This window comes from Ictalurus punctatus, chromosome 28, assembly GCF_001660625.3.
Source record: "Ictalurus punctatus breed USDA103 chromosome 28, Coco_2.0, whole genome shotgun sequence".
Classification (NCBI taxonomy): domain Eukaryota; kingdom Metazoa; phylum Chordata; class Actinopteri; order Siluriformes; family Ictaluridae; genus Ictalurus; species Ictalurus punctatus.
Genome location: NC_030443.2, coordinates 15,763,458 through 15,789,436, shown reverse-complemented (window position 1 = coordinate 15,789,436; position 25,979 = coordinate 15,763,458). Strand labels below are relative to the sequence as shown.

At 41.5% G+C, this 25,979-nt stretch overlaps 1 protein-coding gene across 10 annotated transcripts in view; it reads right to left on the bottom strand.

The window, feature by feature from the left end:
* mast4 (microtubule associated serine/threonine kinase family member 4) overlaps positions 1-25,979 on the bottom strand; it is a 97,887-nt gene that overhangs the window by 26,683 nt on the left and 45,225 nt on the right. For 4 of the 10 annotated variants that reach the window (XM_053676808.1, XM_053676809.1, XM_053676810.1 and 1 more), the window contains 4 exons: positions 18,971-19,002; positions 17,016-17,087; positions 10,243-10,323; positions 1,157-1,245 (listed from right to left, as the gene is read on the bottom strand). In XM_053676808.1, the coding sequence (XP_053532783.1) occupies positions 1,157-1,245; positions 10,243-10,323; positions 17,016-17,087; positions 18,971-19,002 (274 nt within the window). Of the gene's footprint in view, positions 1-1,156; positions 1,246-10,242; positions 10,324-12,220; positions 12,817-17,015; positions 17,088-18,970; positions 19,003-25,979 lie in introns of those variants that run through there. The other 6 variants (XM_017460100.3, XM_053676812.1, XM_017460104.3 and 3 more) reach the window with 3 other exon arrangements.

Below are 25,979 nucleotides of genomic sequence, written 5' to 3'. Positions count from 1 at the left end.
TGAGTAAATTCTGCACTCAGAAACCACAGAGGTGCAAACTTTTGCATTGTATATTCCTACTACAACGTCCCTGAAGAACCCCCCCCCCCCCCCCCCAAAAAAATAAAAAATTATAAATACATTAAAAAACCCAGACGTGAGCTGATAATAAAGCCATGCATTATTATTATTTTGCTTTCTTGCGATCTCGACATATCAGAATAGTCGTTTTCTAATGATATCGGCATGGTTTTATCGTGACCACGACGTGAGAAGTGTCCTAGAAGATCTCACTTTTAATGCAGAGGTAAAGTCCATCTCTATAGCGGAGATCACGAGAAAACGAGGTCGTGATCACGACCTCACGAGCCTACTAGTCCAGGCCCGTCATATCAAAACCGGACTCCTGCAACGCACTACTCTCGGGCCTCCCAGCCAGCTCCGTCAAACCCCTTCAGATGATTCAGAATGCAGCAGCACGTCTCGTCTTCAACCAGCCCAAAAGGACCCACGTCACACCCCTCTTCATCTCCCTCCACTGGCTTCCTGTAGCCGCCCGAATCAAATTCAACGCCTTGATGCTCACGTACAAGACCTTGTCTGGAACAGCGCCCCCTACCTCAACACTCTCCCGAAGGTTTACGTTCCCTCACGCAATCTGAGATCGAGTAACGACCGACGCCTAGTATAGTGCGTACTCAGCGTGACTCAAGGTTCCTTTCCAGAACCTTCACACTAACCGTTCCTCAGCGGTGGAATGAACTTCCAACCTCAACCCGGCCCGCAGAATCTCTCACCATCTTCAAAAAACAGCTAAAGACCCAGCTCTTCCGTGAGCACGTAACTAACCCCAAAAACACCAACCCGACATTATCCTTTAACAAAAAAAAACCCCTTACTCTGGCTCTTACACCTCGACTCTGCGCACTTTGCTTCTCTAGAACTCAATTAAAAGATCTTGTACGGTAGCACTACTTGTATTGTTCTCCGCTTGATATATCGCTTTGCTTGTATTTCCTCATTTGGAAGTCGCTTTGGATAAAAGCGTCCGCTAAACGAATAAATGTAAATGTAAATCACGAGAAAACAACACAGGAAAAAAATAATAATAATAACGCATGGCCTCAAACTAGACAGACGAACACTGACAAACAGAGAGACAGACAGAGTGTATTACCTGTGTGTGAAGAAAAGGGGGAGTGTGGTCGAGGAAGGCCTGATGACTGTCCACTTCCTATAAGACTCTTCCTGTTACCCGTCCTACAGCTGAAAAAACAAACAGTTAAGGGTTCTAGTTCCTCAGAACTCTTTCAGAAAGGGAACCAGGTTAAACACAGAACCTCTCACAGTGATGAACTCGATGTATTAAATCTTATAATCGATGGAAAACTTGCTTCCCGAAGCATAAATGTTGTGAAATCCATTTACAGACACTGGCTTAGATGGTGTAATGCTTCAAAATCGATCGTTCCCTGGGATTTTACGCTAACAGACATTACGTTTTTCAGATGTTTTGTCGAAAGGACGCTTTCCCTGTACCAAGTTTCTCAGCCTTGAAACGAAACACCAGCCACATAATTTCACACACACAAGGTCATAGGTAGTTCTACTTTTTATCTGCTCACAGTTACATGTAACGTTGGGGAACGTCCACGAAACAAGTTAGCGCGTAGAACTACCTATGAGCTGGTACATGTACTAGTTCATACACTAGTTCATCGTTCCTACAGTAACGATATGGCGTCATTTTATTCCTAACATCGTGTGGTTTTGACTTTAAGTGACGTTTAATCCACAAGACTGTTCAAAACGTGCAATAAAGCTGCATTATATAAGTTTCTTTTATCCCATAGAAATCTCCATACTCCATCTCTATAGTCCGTGTACTGAAAAATCAATCGTTTCCTGGGATGTCATGTTCATCAGCTGTCAAAATGAACCATTGTCTACACCGTGCTTGTGAAGCCATGACAACCAAACGAAACAAAAAAAATCCATTTGTTCACGACGGACTGTCGTGATATGACAATCAATGCGTATTGCATCATCTTTTGCGTCACTTTAACGCTAAAAATTTTCATTTAAGAAAAATCTGGAATTGACGTTTACTAGCAAACTTCCTACAGAAAAAAAAAATATATATATATATATATATATATATATACATACACACACACACACATACATATATATACACATTATATATACACACACACCCCTGGAGTAAAGGGAGAGTTTGCGCTAGTCTGTTAATCTTTTTCTTTTTTTTTTTTTTTTTTTTTTTAAATAAAAGATAATGACACCCATTAATGTGTGAATAGGTGAATATCCTTATTTCTAAACTCATCCTCCTCATTACTTCCATAATCTACATAATAACCACAAAACCCATAGCGCCAAAAGTTCAGAAACCTGTAAATGTTAGATCAGCCCATGTTCTGATTGTAAAAATGGGAGAGAGAAAAAACAAACAAAAAAAAAAACATTAACAGTTGAAATATTTCTAGGATTAATTAACGACGCCATAATACCGTCTTCTTGATTTTCTCCACAAGCTGTACCACCTGGCCCTGTTGAGATAGTTCATCAAAGTAGTGATGTACACATCCTCAACGCTAGTCCACATTCGTCCCGATGTTTACAGCCAAACGCAGTTAAACGCGCCAGAATACTGCCATTCCCACAGCCGCACTGACCGTCAGGAACCGAGAGCTTCAACAGCAGGACGATTAGAGGTCATTATGTAGATCCTATTAGCTCACTGGCTTAACCATCCCACAGTGCCCTCCATACAGTCGAGTGAGGGCACGGACCGACCGCTCTGAAGACTTATCCAGATCTCTGTATCCATAATGTGCGAGTTATTACATAAAAACTTTTATAAAGATCTCGTCATAACTGATGCAGAAAAAAAATCTAATAAAATCAGACACATTGACAACACAGATACAGACTGACATGAACAGGTGAAAATCAGAATGTAGACTATTTGTACCGAGCTGTTGGCAATGAATTTGTTTATCTTCATTGAGCTCGCTTGCAAGCAAACACGGAACGCATCTCAGTCTGATATGGAAAATTCCGTTTAGCAGGACATGCTACGCGGAAACTTCTAGCAGCAGAATCCTCGTGCTAGCTTAGCTACTCGTGAACAAAGCACGTACAAGCTAGTTAACTAGCCTGGCTAGCTATAAGGAATGGCAGGAGGATGCTAGGACATTTTGAAATATGTGTATTCATAGATCCTGTCATGTAAATAAAGCTAAACGTATGGCTATGTTCCTCGATTATGATCTACATAAACAGATTTAAAAAAACACGTATAATAATCGATATGGTCATTCTTTCTATAAGGAGAAGTTTATTGAGAAAGTCGTCTCCAGTGTCAGTGATTTATGACAATCAAGGGTAAAGTTGTAAATGTATGTTTTCGGACACAGGGAACGCTTCAGGACAGACAGCTTTCTCTACTTTTTTTTATTATTATTTTGTCTTAACTTCAAGAGAGGAAAATAAAGATAGCTTGGCGAGTTGGTGAGGGAATTACCGATTTATAGCTGATACATAAACAGTAATAAGACGCGCCAACTTGTTTCTTGGACGTTCGCCAACATTACACGTAACTATAAACAGATAAAAAGTACAAACTTATATTCTTTAATATGTAGAAAATTGTAACACTTAATGAGTCTTTATTGATGTATGTCAGCATGTTAGGAAGCTGGGGTCAGAGCGCAGGGTCAGCCATGATACAGCGCCCCCTGGAGCAGAGAGGGTTAAGGGCCTTGCTCAAGGGCTCAACAGTGGCAGCTTGGCAGTGCTGGGGCTTGAACCCCCGACCTTCCGATCAGTAACCCAGAGCCTTAACCGCCAAGCCACCGAAGCCCCAGTTGGCAATGCACTCTGGTATAAGAGGAATAAAACACTTTGGGGTTGAAACAGCAAACGGCTGCATCACACCACCATGTCGCTGATTATTTGCCTCCAAGTGGTTTATTCCTTACTTGATGGATGACATCTTCATGGCTACAAATGTCAAACACAAGCAAACTGAAGTTGAATCATTCGTTGAACTAGAATAAGGGCTTTTCCATGCATTGTTTTCTGCCACCCTTAGTTGAACGAAACCGGAAAAATTACGAGTGTGTATGAAGCATTAATGCTACGTCATATCAAGGGTTTTCCATCTCGGTTTCCTCTTCATTGACATTCTGCATCCATATAAAAAAATAAATAATAAAAAAACCAACAAAACACGCATTCCTACAAATATTCATTAATTATTCATTCACTGTACGTCTAAGCTAACAAACACCCCCCCCCCCCCCCCATACACCACTTTAAAACGATATAATCCTCAAACGAATAATTTAGCATTCGGCAGGTCATCCTGACGAGGACGGAAAGTCCAGTAAAGGCGTAAAGCATTCATCATTCCGGCAGGTATGTAAAATGTAGTTCACAGGTGCTCAGTGAAAGAGGATCAGATTTACCACAGCTATTTATACAACTTCCTCACACGGAGCAAATACTCCGAACTGATGGAGATTAATCTGCCCTAGTATTTTGCCTCCTACAGCTTAGTAGTGAAATGACACGACTCGTACAACTGATCAAATGCTAGCATTATTTCAAAATGAAACACCCGAGATGTATCTGATGGCGGCTATACTTGAAAATAACCTTCAAAAGCAAGAAAACATAATAACCACAGGTTGCTTTTTAGTTCTCTTAATCCTCTTCGCTGGCTCCGGAGTTAGCGCGGTGCTACTGTACTGAAATAAGGCGCACTGTTGAAGCAGGCGGATGGGCATCTGACACCAGACTGAAGATATGATGGTATAGAAATACGTGAATATCGAATTCGTCTGGATTTTATACAACGTGAATCTCACCAGAAAAAGCATTGTTCATCCCAACCATGCCATTATGGAAATACAGCCCTTTTTTTTTTTAAATGAAACATCCATCATCAATCCCCTCAAGTAGTTTATAAGACGTCGCATTCTTTCCACAGATTTCGACCGGCCGAGTCTGCACAGGATCTGTCTTTCCAACAGAATGTTGGACGATGGTTCGGATGAAACTTTAACAGAGGACCGGTTTTTAGGAAAACAAGTGGGCTGGTCAGTGATGCCATGACACCAGAAGGCAGGACGAAGGAACAGCTTACAGATATTACCACAAGATCCTAGCTCAGCTCGAGAAAAATGATGCTTTTATTGGCAATGGATCAGTAAGGGGTTAAGAGTGAATGCAGTGTGCATTAATGGAGGTGTTATGTCCCATGGTTACTCAAATTTTTTTTTTTTTTTTTAAAAAGAGAAGAAAAAAAAAAAAGAACTATGTTTTGTGTCTTAATAACAAAAGGCTGGTTTATAGTGTTCCGACTTATGCGTTTGATCTCTTATTTGCACATACGCAAGTACAGACGAATCCAATGTAAACCCATTTTGAACGCTCAACAGATTAAAGCAATAAGTCTGCCTGACTGTTATGGGTAAAGATTGAAAGACGTTATTGCACAGGCTCGTAAAAGCGGTGAATTAAATCAATGTCCTTTTAAACAAAAGTAACTTGACAAACAGATTTGAAACAGTCAGTCTTTATTACTCTCAGTCTAACTAGAGATGTAAGGTAATTATATTGCATGCATCGACGTCTTTTTGATGCCTTGGGACGTTTAGAAACTTGTAGGTTTTTCCGGAACACAAATTTGTTGGTGCCGAGAGTTTATGTTTGGTTGAGAGTGAAAACTGCTAACGGGACCGGGTGACGACCAGGAAAGTGACCTCTGGTTCACTTCAACAAAGTGGTTTGGTATTCGCGTCAAGCAAAATCCAACCTCAAGTGAACTCGAGCTTCAAGAAAAACCTGAGCTTCACGTGAACCCCAGCTTTAAGCGAACCTGAGCTTTATGTGAACCCAAGCTTCACATGAACCTTAGTGTCAAGCGAATCCAAACTTCAAGCAAACCTGAGCTTCACATGAACCTGAGCTTCAAGAAAACCCAAACTTCAAGCGAACCTGAGCTTCACATGAACCTGATCTTCAAGAAAACCCAAACTTCAAGCGAACCTGAGCTTCACATGAACCTGATCTTCAAGCAAACCTGAGCTTCACATGAACCTGATCTTCAAGCAAACCTGAGCTTCACATGAACCTGAGCTTCAAGAAAACCCAAACTTCAAGCGAACCTGAGCTTCACATGAACCTGATCTTCAAGAAAACCTGAGCTTCACATGAACCTGATCTTCAAGCAAACCTGAGCTTCACATGAACCTGAGCTTCAAGAAAACCCAAACTTCAAGCGAACCTGAGCTTCACATGAACCTGAGCTTCAAGCAAACCTGAGCTTCAAGCGAACCCAAACTTCAAGCAAGCCTGAGCTTCACGTGAACGTGAGCTTCAAGCAAACCTGAGATTCAAGCAACCTACTCACAGAGAGGAACACAGACATTTTGGAACCTCCAGAGCATGTAATGTCTTCTCGATATAAAGAGCATTTATACGGGTGCCAACTCAAAACAACCAAATAATTTTTATACAAGAAAGTGAGCAGCTTTGAAAGTCTTTAAGCAAACCCCTGATTAGTGTTGCGTATGTGTAAAATTTTTTTAAAATAAATAAAAAACACTAATATTTTTAGTAAGAACAATAAGTGGGTATACCTATTAACTCCTATTTTGGAGAAGCTTTGTATACACAAAATAACAGACAATTATCTAATCAATCTGCGGTTCAAAAGGAATCCAACAATGACTGTCAAACGAGCCAAGAATTGCCCCTTGATATGGACTTGAGCATTTGGACCTAGAGTACAATCGAACATCTCCTCAAATAATGTGCATACAGATAAAATCCAACACGAAGAGCACTCCCCGTTTGACAGGCGATGCTTTTGCCTCAACATGAGCTAGCTTTGCTGTAAGCCTCACTGCAAGCATCAAGCCCCATTCCCTTGATTACCTTTGTAACCGTTGTAGATTGTATCCATTAAGAAAATGAGGCATGGAGAAGCTTGAGGTGGACATGGTCTAAAAAATGCTGGTCAGCTACAGAAAACTGAGTGAAGAAAAGTGTCCATTGCTAGCATTCCAGTTAGCCCTCAACGTAACTCCACCGCTCGCAGAGAGCTGCCCAGGCACATCTCGACTCAGCTGAGGAATTTGTTTGCCGTGATGCAGACGGCCCGTCCTTCAAACCGAATGATCAGAGACGAGACAGGAGAAGGTTTGCTGGCCTTTATACAGTTTGCCCAACCAAAAAAAGAAGGTACGACTATTTACAGTGGCTGCACTTGCGTACTGCACTGAAGTGTTTGAGCTGACTGAGTGTGTGGAGGATAAGCAGCAAACGCTCTCCATATCGAGTGACAGGGATATACCACTTCACATCCTGGTTGGAACTGAGGAGACAGAAGAGATGGGGAGGAGTGGCGAATGAGTCAGGGCAGGACTGCATCATCATCATCATCATCATCATCAGTATTCCCCATCTGGCCCTGCTCCAGCCTATCAAACTGCTGCTTTGAAGCTTGTCTGAAATGGAAATTCACTGCTTTTCAAATGGTTAAATCCAGCTCCAAATCCTCTGTTATCTCATCCTGGAAATGGTGAACACCACCACATCTATTCCACATCATACGGTAAACTATACGGCCAAAAGAATGTAGACACGTGACCAAATCACGCCCTTATTTGCTTGGTGAACATGCCATTCCTGATTTAGTCCGTCTTTTGCTGCTATAATAACCTCCAATCTTCCGGGAAGGCTTTCCATTAGATTCTGTAAAGTGGCTGTGGGAATTTCTGCCCTTTCAACCGCAAGAGCATTAGTGAGGTCAGGCGACAAGTCCTGGCACACAGTCAGCATTCCAATTCATCCCAAAGGTGTTTAACGGGGTTAAGGTCAGGACTCTGTACAGGACTCTAAAGTTCATCCACCAGTCAGATATCAACGAGTATCTGATATCTATTGTACACTTATCTGGGTATAAGCTTCAGAATATTGAAGCTTGCCGTCTGATTGGCACTTCCACCAATTTCCGACAGGAACACCGCGATATAATGGGATATCAACACAGGATGTAAAGTTCATGTATTCTCATGTTTCAAGATTACTCCAGAGATTTGGTCAAGTACCAATTAGTGGTCAGTAAGCAAGATAAACTACCAGGAAAGTCTGTGGGTCGTCATTTGTCATTTCAGTCAGTGGTGGACAAGGCCCCTAACCCTCATCTGCTCAGCTCAATTATAATACATTGCGGATAAAAACATCAGCCAAATGGATTAATGTCAATGTTCTCTTCCACATAACCACATCTACTGATGAACTGTATCAAACTCTCTAGCGACAGCTACGTATCAAAAACCTGAAAATCTGACAGACAGTCAACACCGAACACAATCTAGGAACATTTTCCAAGGAGATCCAGGTAATATTGACGACATGTGACATCACACGCAGAATAACGGTCGTAAAACGACCAGTCTACCAACAACGAGACCAAAGTCCGTTACCCAGCCCGGGTTCCTTTATCTCTTCCAGCTGAGCTTTGCTGATTTTAGCAACAACATCAGGCCTAATCTCTTTCTTGGTTGCCATGTCCCAAAGGGTCCTATCTAGCAGCTTGCGCTCTAGATAGGACTGCACAGTTTCGGTGCCCCCATTACGAGAGGATGAATTAAAGGCACCCCCGGAGACCTGAATCAGGAGAGTTGCTAACTCACTTTACTTAGAGCCATGAATTTCTGTCAGGACTTCCGTTCGAGGAAGCTGCAAACAGTGAATAAACCACGAGTGCTGCTTTTAGTTGTAGAGAGTCCAAGGTAGAGTTAGTGGTGGACGATTTGACAGCGATATTTCAAGGTCCTTGAATACATTTGCATAATAATAACAATACGCATCCTGTCATATAGGTCTGCCAAGAAACTTCCATCAAAATAGTTGCGTTGCATTCAAATAAAAACTGTAAAAAAAAAAAAAAATAATAAAAAGTGATAATTTTTATTATTTATCGTCCCGATTGTCCTCATCCTTGACTGTCCTTTATTTATTTATCTCTTACCTGGTAGTTATCCTGAAACAAGGACTATCTATGTGTCAACCCAAGTACAAGTAGTATTGACACACTGATGTTTTACGACTCCTCCTTGGCAAACATATTTGATTATTCTGCAGTTATACTCATGAACAGAAATGACGGTTTCTGTTGAACTGTTAAAGCTGCTGATAAGCAGTTAAATCTCAGATAAGCTGTGATTAAACAAGAGCACACTAATAACACGTTCTTCTGTATGTACTGCTGCTGCTTGGACTCTCGTCTATTCATCACTAAAATCCCACCAAACTTGTTGATTAAAGGAGGCCTGGATTGCGTCCATGCCGCAGCTTAATCTCAGACGGGCTTCGTGTGTGATATTCCAACGCCGATCAATCGAGGGTCACATTAGGACAGAAACGTACACAAACTCGGGGGCTCTCATAGGATACGAACGTTGTTCCGATATTATTTCCAGTAATCGTGAATTCAAGTTTGAACACAAAAGGGCTCAATGGCTCGTTTCAGTCGCCGGTCCAGATACACACATTAGAGGAATTAAGACTGATTGGTGGACGTCATGGTCTGCTGTTTCGTTGGTCATTACGGAATGGAACGGACACGGCACATCGGCTGTCTGACGATGAAACGCTGTCTGATAAAACAGACACAAAGCAGTCGGATTATTAATGATGAATCTACAATGATTTCAAATGTTTGCCTAGATAATCAAAAGCAGTAACGTTAGTTCGTGCAGGGACGCAGGAAATCCGTTCCAGTCTTGCTTTATTATTCCATTTTAATTCAATTCAATCATCTCATTTATTCGCTATTTCCAAAAAACGCTGTCTTTCGAAACCTAACCCCCCCCCCCCCCCCAAGAACGGCTTACTTTTTCTTAAGATCTGGACTGACCTCATTTCCTCCATTCCATCCGCCACTCAATTCAGCCACAAATCCTATTTTGCACTTGAAAGAGGGCCGACACAAAAGCTCAGCGCGTTATATAAGCCCACCGTCCCTTTCGATGAAATTATATAAAAGCTTTTTGAAAAATAAAATGAGCAAAACTTAACATTGAATGGAGACCATTTGGCCATCTGCGTTTACCGTCGCTGTTGAAAATCAACACGAGTGACTTCAGAGATCGCGAAACGACGCTTGACCCTTTCGGCTCCTGGAAAACAAAATGTCGAAGAAGCGTGCGTGCGTGCTCTTACCTCCAAAAATGGAAGGCGTGCAGCGGGCTGCAAGGGCTGCAAGGGCTTGTGGGAGTCGGGCTCAAGCTTCTTGGAGTCAGGCTGTAAGTCAAATCACGGTTCGTAAATGCTGACCCCAAAGTACGGCCTTACATAGTACGGACTATACTATACACTTTTTGTATCTTTATTAGGTATATTAATACATCGAAAAGGTGCATGTAGTGTACTCTAGCACTATCTCCAGTCCAATTATGCACCTGAAATCATTTTAAAGGGTCATTATATAGACAAGTGAAATATACAGATCAAAAGATAAGAGTACTGTCCCAGAGACAAGGAAAGGTACAGTGTAGCACTATTCCTTCTGAGAACCTATACACTCTCAGAAAAAGAAAAGAAAAAAAAACAAAACAAAAAAAAACAGAGTTTCTCAAGGATAGTTAAAGGTTCTTAGCTTCGGTTCCTAGCTTCTCCAAGCCATTAAAAGGAACCATTAAAAGGTTCTCCAACAGGTCGTTCAAGCAAAAAGGGGCACGTACCAAATACTAAGAAAAATAGAAATTCGTGTAACTATTCCTAAGATTCGTTCGTTTCACTCGAGTTGTTGCCGATCATTTCATTTGTAAGGAAAAACATTCGATTAGAAAAGAATACGAAACAGAAGAGGTCTAGGAATTTTGAAGCATCCAGGAAGTAACTGCAGTGTAGATGGAGTAAAAACTGAGCACAACGTTTCTGGAGAATCGGGACGTTTTGGACGGTCCTGCAACGTGCTTCTGAGGTTGTTGGAGGTGAAACCAGCGGATAGTCCACCATTTCGAGATAATCGACCATTTCAAATGTGCCTGAAACGTCCTGATTCTGCAGAACATATATATATATACACTATGCTCCAGTTACAACTACTATACAGAATTACAGACATTACCACAGAGCAGCACCACAGCATTGATTGGAATGGTCCATTTGAGATATAAATAAATATATCCTTTTTTATTTTTTTATTTTTTTAATTTGTTCATATCCAAAAAGAGCTTAAAGAAGAACCCAGACCTATGAATTCTCCACCTATGAGAAACGCTGTTCAGATTTTCGATCAACAACAATCTTATAATGTCAGCAATCAGCTCCCAATATGCTTCCCATACCAAATTCTATTAGTATTTCTATTTCTATTAGTATTAGTCATTGATTTTTTGCATTTAGAGCCTACAAATAGAACCTCTACACGCTACATGCTGCTTAAAGCAAACACTGCAACATGACCTCCAAATTTCCTCGCCCAAGGCTGTTTATCGAAGGCCTGCAAGTGCATAAATGCGTTGCTGGTGGTGCAGAAGACCATTGATAAGCTAAACCGATCACGTCACCTGAAAGTGCTGATCTGACGTGTCAGGAGATAAGCATGCATGCTGTGCTTAGCAACACCAAGCGGTGATGCAACACGCATCTACCGCAGATGTAAACATGTGCTTGCCGTGACCTCTGTGAACAAAATGAGATCTTATTACGACAACAAATCTCCGAGACGCGAACGAGGTACGAGAGCACTCGGTAAATAAATACGACACGGGACGGATTATTACACGGTACGGCTCAGGTCTCTACAAGGGTAATTCGGACGTTCGGGCTACGCAGCATCTCCATCATCGTCATCGAGTGGATTACGGCGAGGAGGACCAGGAGCCGTATCTTCGTACGTTACCTCATGCAAACAGACTGGCAGGTTCTACAGCTGCAGATCTCGAACGTCCATTCTGAAACACTCCGATTCAAGCTCCAGTTCTCGCCGATTCAATACACACCCTATGACAAGAGCGAATCCTAAAACTGCTCGGAGATCAGCTCGAACACAGCAAACCTTGGCTAGCTTTATGATGTTTCTCTTCTCTTAGGGCAATACTGCAGAAGCTGCTGCTGTGGTAATGCTGCACCTCTCAATGATTCCACACATAAACGAAGACGACGCAAAACACAAAAGAGGGGAAATACTCACTCGAGTGTCAGCCCCGGAATCCTTAACCTCTCCCGCTGGGCTTTCATGGCTGTGCTAGACTCGATTGATCTATTGTACACATGATAGACGATTTATTTTCTCCCCGCAGAACCTCACGTCACGTCAAACGGGGACGGAAATCGTCTGGTCCTGATTCTTTTCCCCTTCTCTGTCCTTATACTTCTACCTCTAGCCGTCAGATGAGATCGTCGCTCGCCTGTGGAGAACTAAGAGGCTGGACAATGGCTCTCTTTCTCCTCCTATCCCTCTGCCGCTCACACTTTCTCTCCCTCTCTCTCACCCATACACAAACATGCATGCCTGGGATCCAGCCCGCCCCTCCTCCACTGGTGGAAGACCCTTACGTCAGCAGAGCCAAACACAGAGTAGGGATTTTTATCATCTTTACACTAGACTACACTAGACCTCGTCAATGAAGCCTCACCCAACACTGCGTTTTTAAGAAGTCATTGATCAAAATGTCTTCTTTTTTTTTTGGAAGGTGGGGGGGGGTGTATTATTTTCATCCTGCGCTAACAGACATGTGGATTAATCAGACTGCAGTGTCCTTCAAAACATTCATTTGCATTTCAATGCCATCTTTTGTGCCACAGAACCGTGCAGGAACCATCACGACGAGACCTCGACAAACAATCATAACGCTCTTATAAAGCGTCCAGAAGCTCAGGACCAAAATGAAATCAGATATCACATGGGTTTATTGGATATTTGCTTTTACATAAGACACCGGTTCAGCAGGGCAAAGGTGACTGGAGTGATCCGGTGCCTTAATCCCAATGGATTTGGGGATTTAGCGAGTTTCTAGAAAACCCTTGAACCCAAGTTTTTGTTCAATGTAGTAATGCTAAGCGATGATCCTGCTTGCTGTGTTAGCCAGTTATATTAGCACTGACGTTAAAGCGCGACGTCGTGATGAAAAACAGAATTAATGACACTAATTGTGCATTGTTTTTTTTCTTTCTTCTTTTAGACGTTCGTTCCTCACTACAGCTCGTCAAGAAAATTTGATTTAATTGCTAAATAAATTCAGGACATTTCCTTTCCTGTCAAACTGTTCTGCTGATTTTGAGGCAGTTTTTCCTCCAACCCTGATATTATTCACTTCCAGTCCTTTCACTCGCTTAAAAAAAAAAAAAAAAAAAATTAAAAAATGCTCTCACTCCCCCCCACCGATTCTGAAATTTAATCAGTAATTTCTAGCTGAATAAACACTGCTGCCATCTTTCCATAAAATTCTTTCAGGTTTCCATGTTGTCTTGCGGTGACATTTTTAAAAGCACATAGTTGAGTATTTGGGACAGTTACGGGTGCCTTGGGAGAATTAAAACGGTTCAAATTAAAATGGTCATCTGAGACCGTTTCTGGGACGGTCACTGGGGGAAAAAAATACGCTATCTTCCGAGCTCTGCCTATAGTAAAGAGAGTCAGTCAACACTTTTAGCTTAAACAGACTGGAAACCACATGAAATGCATTTCTGCCTCCAAAAACACCACTTACGGGTCACCCTTTCCTAACAGTTCAGAGACGTTTAAACTTCTGGAATCTTCTTTGCGTCTGATTTTTGTTATGTTTTCATACACCCGAAATGCCAGCTGCCCCCAAGCCCCGCCCACTGAAATGGCATTTTAGACAACATGGTGGATCTAGCTCTTCTTCTTCTAGATCTTTTTCACGACATGACTCCGAGTGAGTGACATTAAGTAGCGCCATAAAAATAGACAGACATAAGTACTAAATATATAACAGGTGAAAACTAACCTGTCTGACCTATTTCAGATAATACACGTCCACCAAAAGGGAAAGGTCTGCGCTTTGAGAAACATACAAACAACCTATAAACTATTTTGCAAAGAGGTACATTTAGTCAAGAAACCCAAACAAACCATGTTTAAACCCGTGGCATCAAGCGTGAAATAAATAGAGAAGTCGGATTCAACGTTTTAACTACGTCAAGCTGTCCATATCTGGTAATAAACATGTTCGGAAGCTCTCTCAGGTCTTGGTGTGGCATTTCTGGGACTAATCTCGCCACACGAATAGATCCCATCAGCGTGAAGCCGGATTTTGCTCCAACAGGTGTGGATCTCATGACAACAGAGTGAGGACAGTTTTTCTTCAAGGCTCTTTATCAGCCTGTTCATGTAGTAACGAGTTCAGGATCTTCATAAAGAACGATGATTCACCTCACACCAACTAAGAGAGACTAAAGAGACCAGAGAATGGAAACAATCCCACACCCACGCGAGTACAACAACAAAGAAAGACTTTCCCTTAGTTAGGAAGAGATTAAGCTCAAGCAACGCCTTTACATTCATGATCATTTTTATTTCTCCGAGATGCAGTAAAAAGGCTCTCTTGTACTTTTAACAGTGACCTGTCGTGCTTATCGCTGTATAATCTCCTGTGGCTAAACCATGCCTGTGTCCGACGTTAAAATATGCAAACAGCTCATGTTCGTGTTTATTTATAACCGTCATTCAAGTAAGGAATAAAACCCGTTGGGGCATGCTGTTATAGGAAAATAATGAACAACGAGGTGGGGTGATGTGGCCCTAAACAAAGGACTGTTCCCGTTACCATCTTGACGTGAATTATTTTCCTACAACAGCATGTCCTTATGTGTTTTATTCCTCTTATCCTATTACACTTACTACAAAGGTTATATAGTAATGAACAACCACTGCTGGAACCTCTACAAAGCAAGTTACGTCTTGCTAGCGTCACTAGCTTCTTTTATTTGTGAAGTTAATACGGATTATTTATTTATTTATTTTATTTATTTTATTTTTTTTTAACGCAGCTTGTCCAGAAATCAGAAAGCTGTCCGTCCTAGAAGACTTTCCCGCGTCGGAAACCTTAAAGATCGAGCTTTACCTCGGATTGTTCCAGAGAGATGATGCGAGGAACAGCTTTTATAAATGTTAATGAAGTTAATAAACCATCATATTATTATAGAAACGAGAACGTATTAAAACGAGTCCGATGTTACGTGAGCACTTGATGAACAGATTTGACACGAGATATTTTCTTCTCGCTGTTTTTTTCGATGCCTTGCCTGAAAATTTTATCGAACGGACGCAAAATTGCGCATTCGAATGAATGAATGAATAAATAAATAAATAAATAAATAAATAAAAGTAGGTTGGTTCGAACTCACAGTCTGAAAGAAATGGAACAAACTTAATTTTGATACTGAATTTTTACTAACCATTAGACTTTATGAATGAAATGACATCGTATTCATAACAGCCACCAGGCTACGGACATTTGAAAAGAGAAAGAAACTTTGGTGGTGACTTTTTTTTTTTTTGACAGATGACTGACTGCTTGCACCGTTTCCAGGTCTATCTATAAAGCTCGGCTCAGCTCGCATGCCATCTGGATGGTAGACAGCTGTGGTGCTGTATGTCAGTGAATAAACCGTGTACGATTGAATAGTCCCTTAAATAAAACAGGACATAAATATATAATTGGGACCATCATCATCATGGTGTGGTGTCATAAGCAGAATCATCCCAAAGCAGGTTCTGATTAATAAATGACGTTTTTATCCCATTTGAGACGCCATATTCCGTATATAGAAGGCCATAGATTTAGTGAACTACGCAGGAAACCTGTCATGTCGGCTCTTACAGTAATTGATCAAAAAACCAACAACCAAACACTTCAACACCAACCAAACCAAACACTCCAATCTAAATGAACCCCGAACGGAAATGAGATATTGTTTACATGATATCTGTTGTCAGCAACATGTGTTTATAAAGCCTGCCAATCATTCCCTGGATCATATCTTCCGTCATTCCAGTGATTTTTGGACGACTTCCCAGACAACTCCAAGCCAAACTCCCTCCTAAAGAGGCTAAAGCTCCATTTTGAAACCCTCTGTGTAAACAGTGCTTTAACACGGGCTGTTATCTTATACATCCTGCAACAGCCGGGCATAAATATGATTCAGGATTGAGCGTTGTGTGTGTGGGGGCTTTTTATTAGCCGTCATCAATAATAAGCCAGGCAGCTCTTCCAGATGGCAGGCCGCAGGCTGGAATCTCATATGTGCTAGAGGAAGAAACGGACAGAAGCTGCCAAAATCCAAGGTTAGGCGTCACGACAGAGCCGGAGAGCCTTAGATGCTAGCGCGAGAACTGAGAAGTGGAGCAATGACAACTTGAACGAGTGATGGTTTGACACAATCCCTACGAGTTCTCCACGGGAAAATGGACACGGTTCACGCTAGGACAGATACAGACAAGGAAAACGGCAAACTGGGTGAAACGGTGTACGACCGCAACAAAGCTGAAGATATGCACTCTGAAAGTAACTTTGAGAACTCGTTTTCATGTCAATTCAGCAATTGCTGGAATATGCGGTGAGTTCTCAAAATACTTTTATGGCACACAGAGAAAGAATCCCGGAGAAAATGACAATTTGATGCATCATGTGATCAATATCTGTTAAAAGCATGGTTAAAAAATGTGTCATTCTATTATTGAATGGCATCTTTAGCTAGGTTTAACTTCCAATTGTAAAAAGGAGAAAAATAACCAACCAACCCACATGCCTGAGGCTATAATATAGCATCTCCAGGGCTGGGGGTTCGATTCCCGCCGCTTCCTGTATGTGCGGAGTTTGCATGTTCTCCCCGTGCTGCGGGGGTTTCCTCCGGGTACTCCGGTTTCCTCCCCCAGTCCAAAGACATGCATGGTAGGCTGATTGGCGTGTCCAAAGTGTCCGTAGTGTATGAATGGTGTGTGAATGTGTATGTGATTGTACCCTGCGATGGATTGGGTGTACCCCGTCTTGTGCCCCACGCTCCCTGGGATAGGCTTCAGGTTCCCCACGACCCTGTATGATAAGGGGTATAGAAAATGGATCGATGCATGGCTGGAAAATGTGAACAAACTGTTTAAATCACTCTTGAACTCAAAAACTGTGATCTTTTTTTTTTAAACGATTGAGGAGTTGAAAGGCTGATTGGGAGAACATTCTTGTAATGTGTTCGTGTCAAGTTAGCGAACACAATTCAAACCGACCCATTTTTCAGAAACTTTTACCTCAGAAGTCACATGCTAACCTAGCAGGCCTGTTAGCTATCCTACTCTAATGTTAGTAATAACAAAATAGTAAGAAACCTGACACACAGTGAGAGTTAGATGCAAAAATCTCCCTCATGTCAACCTGAGAAAAATGTGCGCTAGTTTACTACAAATTAGCAGCGCTAGCTAAGGCAACTCACTTAGTGATCGTTGTTAGGGTTTGTTTTGACATGTTTTCCAGCTGTGAAATAATTCACTGGGGATATGATGATTGAAATCAAGATAAAGATACTTGACCTGGCAAAAAAAATGTAAGCTAGTTTACTACCGCTAGCTTAGCAGCTATCGTTAGTGATGAGTCTTATGATAATGTTTTATATATATATATTTTTTTTTTTACATATTTAGCTATGTTTATATAAATCACTGAGAATATGGCAAGGCTAATTAAGACTCAGATAGTGAAATACCACTCGTCTGAAAAATCAGGCTACTTTAATACCCGCTAATCAGCTGACTAGCTAAGTTAGCCAATGCTAGTCACAGCATGCTTTCAAAGTGCTTTTTAATGAAGTGAAATTGATTCGCCAAAGCCATTTTAGTCATTCGGCATTAAAAAAAAAACAACAATAAAAGAACGAATTTTGGTACATATGTTATTTTTAACTACATAGAATGACATGTTCAGGAGTACTTGAATATTCACACCGACAAAATCTGAACACATTCTCTTTGAAGTTTTCGAAATATTCCATACAAAATGCTAGAAATAACTGAAAGCAAACAGGCACAACCGTATCTGTAGGATGCCAATTAAACCAGACGTGATGAAGGACAGACAGAAAAGCCCATCTGTCAAGAAACTCAAAAATGATTCGAAAGCTCTGTCTTTCTTGTAATTAGTGTTATTTAAGTTATTTCCATACAGCTGAGGACATGGGTCTAGACATGTCATTCGTAATCCCAGAAAATCGTGAAAATCAGTTTTGGAGCTACGTTCACCATCGGGGTTGCCAGGTCTGTGGTTTTCCCCACATTAAAACATCTTTTAGCTACATTTAATTTATGGCTGTATATATAGGTGATACAAGACTATTTTGTGGCCTACCGAGAAAAAACAAACTTAGGTCTATTTACAGAAACTGTATTTAATAGTTGTCGTTGTTGTTGTTTCGGCTGCTTCCATTAGGGGTCGCCACAGTGAATCTTCCATTGTCTGCATAATTGATTTGGGACAGGTTTTACACCGGATGCTCTTTCTAACACAACCCTTCCACAATTATCCGGGCTTTGAACCGGCACCGAGTGCGCTACTCAATGCACCCCCAGTGTCTGGGGTTCACCCCGGCATGGGTCTCAAACCCCTGATCCGGAGATCAAGAGTCCCATGCTCTACCAACTGAGCAAACCGGGCTCTGAAATTGTATATAATAGTACTTCTTCAAATGCATCATATGTCATTAGTAGTAAAAAAAATTACACTGCATTTCACAATAACAGTCATAATGTAGAACTGGTAATGTAACTAAAGTAGAAAAAAACCCTAAACATTTACACAGTATAACGATATGAAATAAACCATTGTGTCAGTATGATGTTTGTATGAAACACACTGTGAGCATGAACCGCATATAACCTGGCTTACGGATGTGGCATAACAAGCTCTAGAAATCAATAAGAATGTTTACTTACAAGCTCCCTCTCCTGGGCAAACTGAGCTCCTTCTGTAAAAGAGAGGAAAACAGAAGGCTTTGAGTTGAAACGTATGATTATTCCACACTTCAAGCACGTTTAAGGAGCATTAAAGGAAGTGCGGTTAACTATTTACAAGGTTCAGGTCGTTTTTCGCCAGCTTTGCCTTAGTGGGATGTTGAAAGCGTGGGAAGTTCCCTAATTCTGGCTTGTCTCAATGGAGAGACACGCTGACCCGAATCATTACAATGAGCTAGCTTCTTAACCCTGAGCTCTAACCGTGAATACAGCCTAGACACACTCGCACATCACTAATCTGGCTTTTCACAGCCTGCTATGACTTCAGCATTCTGGCTCACTGCTTCAATGAGATGACCCATTTTCCCAGCACTCTAGGTTTTAAAAGAGAGAAAGAGAGAGAGAGAGAGAGAGAGAGAAGTCAATATGAATAATGAACTCAACAAGTCATACCATGAGCATTTTTTCTTTTCAACTTATTTCTACATATAGATTGAAATGTCATTTTTATAAATCACCAGCAGAGGGCGCTTTTGTAATAAATTCACAAAGCAGCATCAACAGTATTCTAAAACTGATTGGGTCATCTTAACCAACCGTCTCTTGAGGCAATAGGAAATGTGAAAAGCTGTTAAATTATGCACTGACGAACATATCACATCACCAAAAGAGATGCTCTACATGACAGGGAATATTAGATAAACAGGCATCTCAATTTCATCACCATTCTAAAAATCGACTGACGGCCACAGAAATAAACTGTAAAGAATAAATAAACAGATAAATAAATAAATAAAAAGAAGTAAAAGAGACAGAATAAGAAGCAGATGGAGTATCGGTTTTACCCAAATGTTCCTGGAGCGAGTGTTTAGTGTGAAAGTTTAGCACTCCTGCGTGCTGCTACAGTTTCTAACAAGCACTGAAAAAGTCCTGATGCATGCGTTCTACCTCCAGCGACTCCATATGGTGCCATAACACAACAGCGCAGTGAGCAGACTAGTACAATTTAAATGTAATGAGACAGAACGAGTGGAAGAGCGCAGCAGGATGGAGGGTGAGACGGTGCGATCGAGAGAACAGGCTCGAGCAGGGAAGCTTGACGTGAATAAACATCCAGCCTCTGTGACGGAGCGAAAACATCGAGACTGAACGGACGACTCGAACAGGTTTGACTTTACTAGTCACGAATACTGCACAAACTTGGCCTCGTGTGTGTGAAAGAGGAGTACAGGGGATGTGACAACTACATAGGCCTTTCATAACAATTGCCAAACCTACATCCAGACTTAATAATAATAATAATAATAATAATAATAATAATATTCCATCAGGTATTAGCTTCCTTAGACTGACTGTCAATTCTGGTGACAAATTGCCAAGTCAAGTGACTTTAGAAGGTCAAAAGGCGATATGACGACTACTTAAGCCTTGTATTAGTACTGACATAATAACGTGATGGCTTATCCAACAGGCGTCAGGGTTCATAACGAATACCTTTGTCGTTTTTGTTGTTGCCCGATTCAAGTGACATTATACCGTCATAACAACTGACTTTGCATTAGAAGATTTACAAATATAAAATGTTGCCTTTAAACATATGTGAAGAAACACTGTACTTATGGGCAGCATTCGTAATTTGACACGTCGACTACAAAGCCCTTTAACGACATCGGATATAAACCTGTGTTTATATATCAAATTTATGATGGCTTATTCCACCTGGCATCGACTTTTCTGAAATGCTGTGTTCGTCGATGTTAGGGTTAAGCGAACATAACGCTCCTGACCGAGTCGAGTGACATTACAAGGTCATAACAGCCGATTTAGCTTAGCGTATTTAAGACCGGTGGAGTCTTCGTGTTTTAGTCGCATTATCGACGTGCATTACAGACGCGTACACACCGTAATCACACTATTAACGTCGTGCGAGAGTTTTCAGCGCATTTTGCGACAGGACACGTACACACGCTGCAGCGCTCAACATTTTACGGCAAACGAGAGAGCACGGCTGCGTCCCGAACCGCATACTTGCCTACTATAGGCCTGTAGTGGGGAAAAATACATGCATCTCGGCTACTATACAGACGGCAAGTACGCGGTTTGGGACGCGGCCCACGGCTTCGATTAGAACGTACAGCACGACAGATAATTAACCGCACTTGAAGCGTCCGTTAAAAAAAAAAAAGAACAGAAATAAAAACACCCAAAACTGTATTCAGTCCCATAACGAAGATGAACTGCATGTCGATACGTGGAATTCTGGAGGGACGTCGGACGGCGTGGCGCGGTGACGTAATGACGTGTGCTGTTAATCGAACTATGTTCTAGAACATGCAAAACGGGAACATGACAGGAGTGTTCTAAAAGCGACTCATGTAAACACCTTGATCACATTATTGTCTTACTCAGAGTAAGGTCGATAATTAGATTACTGCCGTCATAGCATTTGCATACATATTAATGAACGATGTAACGATCGTCAGAGTTAACATCTTCACTATGTGATACCGTTATAACATATTACACAGCAGCCATTCATGATGTTTTACCACGTATCGATAAGCAAAGGATGCTTCACAGAATATAACGTTTCCTATTGACTTCACTCAGCATGCTACTCTATGGTGACATTACTAAGACAGCAGACATAGCGTTGTAATGCGAGTCGGCCCGTAAAACGATACAACGACGTTATGTCGACAAGACTCGGGTGATGACTTGATATCAAACTGAAATCAAAAGCTAGCTTTGACGACATCTCACACCTGTTGGATTAACCCGTTACGAACGTTTATGAAGGTTCACGTCAAGGGCTTACGTAGGTGTCGCTATGAACGCTGCGTTCAGGTGAAATCTTACCAAGCGGTATACGGTACATCAACAGCACGTACCCGTTCTGCAACACATCGACAGAACAATCGAAACGATGCCGTGAATCTGTGATGAGACGAACGAAGCCCTGAATGAACGTCGAGCTGTCTGGCGCTCTCCCTCCAGTGCGATTGCTCAGCCTAATACTACAACACGCCAGCCCCGAAGCTCAATCTCCATTTACAGCCAAGACCAAATGACCCAATAAACCCGCTGGATGATGGGAATACATCAGGCTTGCCTGCGATTGGCTTCCCATCCTGCTGTTTTGGAAAGTCAGAACGGAGAAGGTGATGAGGAGTGGGAAGGGATTCGTTAAAACGGCTGGGGAAGGTACATCGACGTGTTTACTCGATTCATGTGATGCTTAACTGCAAATAATAAATAAAGACTGGCAGATGAGAGCGTATCGCCTCGGGGTCTCGGAAGCAGAGGAGAACGGATGTGTGTGAGGAACTACACGAGAAGTAATTCTCAAATCTCAGCCACTTTTTATTTATTTATTTATTTATTTTTTTAGAATTCAAAGCAAAGCGATCCAGTCAAGCTATGCGAGTGGCCACTGACACTTACATAGTGGTTTATCTTTTCGGTATATATTCTGAGCTGCATGTGAAAACAAGGCTGAAAGAGGAGAGGAGAGGAGGACCTGCACAGTGATGGTAAAAATACATTAGAACCAAGATGACTGTCCACGAACTGCTCTTGGTCAAATCGTTCTTACGGTCACGATACGTCCCTTTTCATTACGTCGCCTTATTCGAGCGAGTCTTTAAGTGTAAACGACTGCAAAGAGATCACAGATATCTGGTTTTCGCCTGGACCCGTCGTCTTTCAAATGTCTTTCGCCGGAGATCCATTTTTATTTCCTACGATCGGTCGTGATTATCAAACGAACTTCAGACTCGGGAAGCCCGTTTCTGCCATTTGAAGAAAAAAGAAAAGAAAAAAAAAAAAAAACATTCGAAAGTGTTTTTGAAGTCTTGAAATTCAGACTTCAAAGACAGCCTGGGATTTGGTTTTCATTTACATACGGCCTACCATATGCATCTTAGTGTTCGTATTGTACTGGAATCCTTTTTTTTTTGTTGTTGATGCGTCTTGTTGCATTTAATCAGGTATTAAACGGCTCTGCCTGTTTAGAGACTAGAAAGGGATCATCATCAAAGTGAGCATCAATAAATGCATGATTTGAACAAACGGTAAATGAATTGAATATCGAATAGTGCATTTGTTCCATACCGACACACTTAAAATCTGTGCTAACTTACAAAACGACAGACTACCCAACGCGAGCAGGCCTGAGACATGCTTCTAATGACGACCCCTTGCTAGTTAACAAGCCAAGCTGCTGTGTTTTAATGCACGATTAAATGTGCATCAGCCTCATTCTAGCAAAGTGCTGACTTGCATGATCTTCCTATGAGCTGCTTCAATTATTAGCCTAGACTGCTGTAAGATAGAGAACAGACCAGCATCAGTGTATAGACGGCTTCTTCCATTTGTGAGAAATGCCCCCAAGGACGGAGCTTTGACCCTGTGGGCAGGGGGTAGTCATGTCTACATTAAGATGACTGATAAGACCTTTGTGTCCTTCTGCTGCCAACACAAAGCTATCAGGGAAGTGCCAGACCGCTGGCTCGTTAAAACAGAAATCATTCCGAATCGGAAGCGATGGACTCGTTTCGTATAAATGAACAAATTTTATATAGCGGACATTTTAAAAAGTGATTTTAATAGTAAGTCACAGGAGACAACAAGTGAACAGAATTAAAAAAAAGAAGAAAAAGAGAAAAAAAAAACAATGAAGCCAAAACCGAAGATTCTTGTGTGTTAGGTGTTTAGCGCATAGGTTAAATATACAAAATACTGCATTCAGCTCAAATAATCGCAATCCGTTCATATAGATACGATCAGCTCAAATAATCACAGAGTTCATATAAACATGATCAGCTCAAATAATCACAGAGTTCATATAAACATGATCAGCTCAAATAATCACAAAGAGTTCATATAAACATGATCAGCTCAAATAATCACAAAGAGTTCATATAAACATGATCAGCTCAAAGAATCACAAAGAGTTCATATAAACATGATCAGCTCAAAGAATCACAAAGAGTTCATATAAACATGATCAGCTCAAAGAATCACAGTCTGTCCATATAAACATGATCAGCTCAAATAATCGTGATCAGCTCAAGGAATCGCGATCAGCTCAAATACTCGCTCACAAACTCGCGATCAGCTCAAATACTCGCGATCAGCTCAAATACTCGCGATCAGCTCAAATACTCGCTCACATACTCGCGATCAGCTCACATACTCGCGATCAGCTCAAATACTCGCTCACATACTCGCGATCAGCTCAAATACTCGCTCACAAACTCATGATCAGCTCAAATACTCGCGATCAGCTCAAATACTCGCGATCAGCTCAAATACTCGCGATCAGCTCAAATACTCGCGAACAGCTCAAATACTCGCAAACAGCTCAAATACTCACTCACAAACTCATGATCAGCTCAAATACTCGCGATCAGCTCAAATACTCGCGATCAGCTCAAATACTCGCGAACAGCTCAAATACTCGCAAACAGCTCAAATACTCACTCACAAACTCATGATCAGCTCAAATACTCGCTCACAAACTCATGATCAGCTCAAATACTCACGATCAGCTCAAATACTCGCGATCAGCTCAAATACTCGCGAACAGCTCAAATACTCGCGATCAGCTCAAATACTCGCGAACAGCTCAAATACTCGCGAACAGCTCAAATACTCGCAAACAGCTCAAATACTCGCGATCAGCTCAAATACTCACTCACAAACTCATGATCAGCTCAAATACTCGCTCACAAACTCATGATCAGCTCAAATACTCGCGATCAGCTCAAATAATTATAATTAACCTATGATATAATACGTATGTGATGACAACAACTATGTATAATCCTACACAAATGGATGGACTGTGATTTGCTGCACCGTGTAGGCAATTTACGGGACCCTTCAGCTGAGATGATAAAACTGTAAGTTTCTCAGAGTCCAAGCATCGAAAAGCAAAACACCTGATTATATCGAGGATTTCTCAAATGGGTGAAAGTGTGAACTCTCTCTGCGGTGGGAAACTGAGCTCTACGTCACCTTCCCCTCATTTTCTACAGTCTTTTATTTCCCCCAAGAGCGGCAAAGGGACGGAACGATAGCACAGCCCCCAGGAACACACTTGGGCCATTAAAAGGCCAAAATGTATTTCAAAGCTACTCAACAGGCATTTGTCCACTGTACTGTCCCTCACTTCATGGTTATTATAAAGAGATGAAGACATCCGACTGATAAAACTGATGACATAACTCCCATGATCGCTATCTCAGGCCAAATGTAGATTAATCCGAGTATTACTGATGCAATTAAAAGGTCCGATTTTCAAATGGGAATCCTGGGAGAAACCCAAATAAAAGGAATGAGAAACCGTGCTGCTTTTCGGGACATTATACTACAGCACACGGTCTTGATTCATGTCGGGATGGAAACACACGCCGTTTTTCTCCGCGTCCTTTCTTCTCGACGTTGTAATTGCGACCAGCTTTTCCTTTTTTGCTTTTGCTATCAAAGTGATGAGAGACAGAGAGGAAAAAGCACCATGATGTCTCTTCTGTCTCTCTTCGTATGAACTCGCACAAAAGACGGAAAATTACACGGGGGGGAAAAAAAGGATATGTTCATTTCCAAAGGCTTGAAGGACTAAAGAATGGTTGAGATTTTGATTTATTTTGTACGCATTGACAACACTGTAGACAACTCTAGTGTCTAGTACACATTTCTAGAGTCTGTGAAGGGAATCGGTTATGGATGCTCATGACACGGCAGGATCACAGCGACTTACAGCGGGACGCTCCACCGTCTCGGAGACTATGACGTTTCTTCCTGGGAACGGTCAAGCCATGTTCCTTTATCACCGTAATTAAATGATGTCACGACGCCAAAATGTTTGGGTAGCTGGTGATAACCGATTAACACATTCGGGGGGTTTTTAAATCCAGCATACAATGATATCATCATCATAATCCTGAACAGAAACAACAGCTTCCTTTGCACTAATCTGCAATCAGCC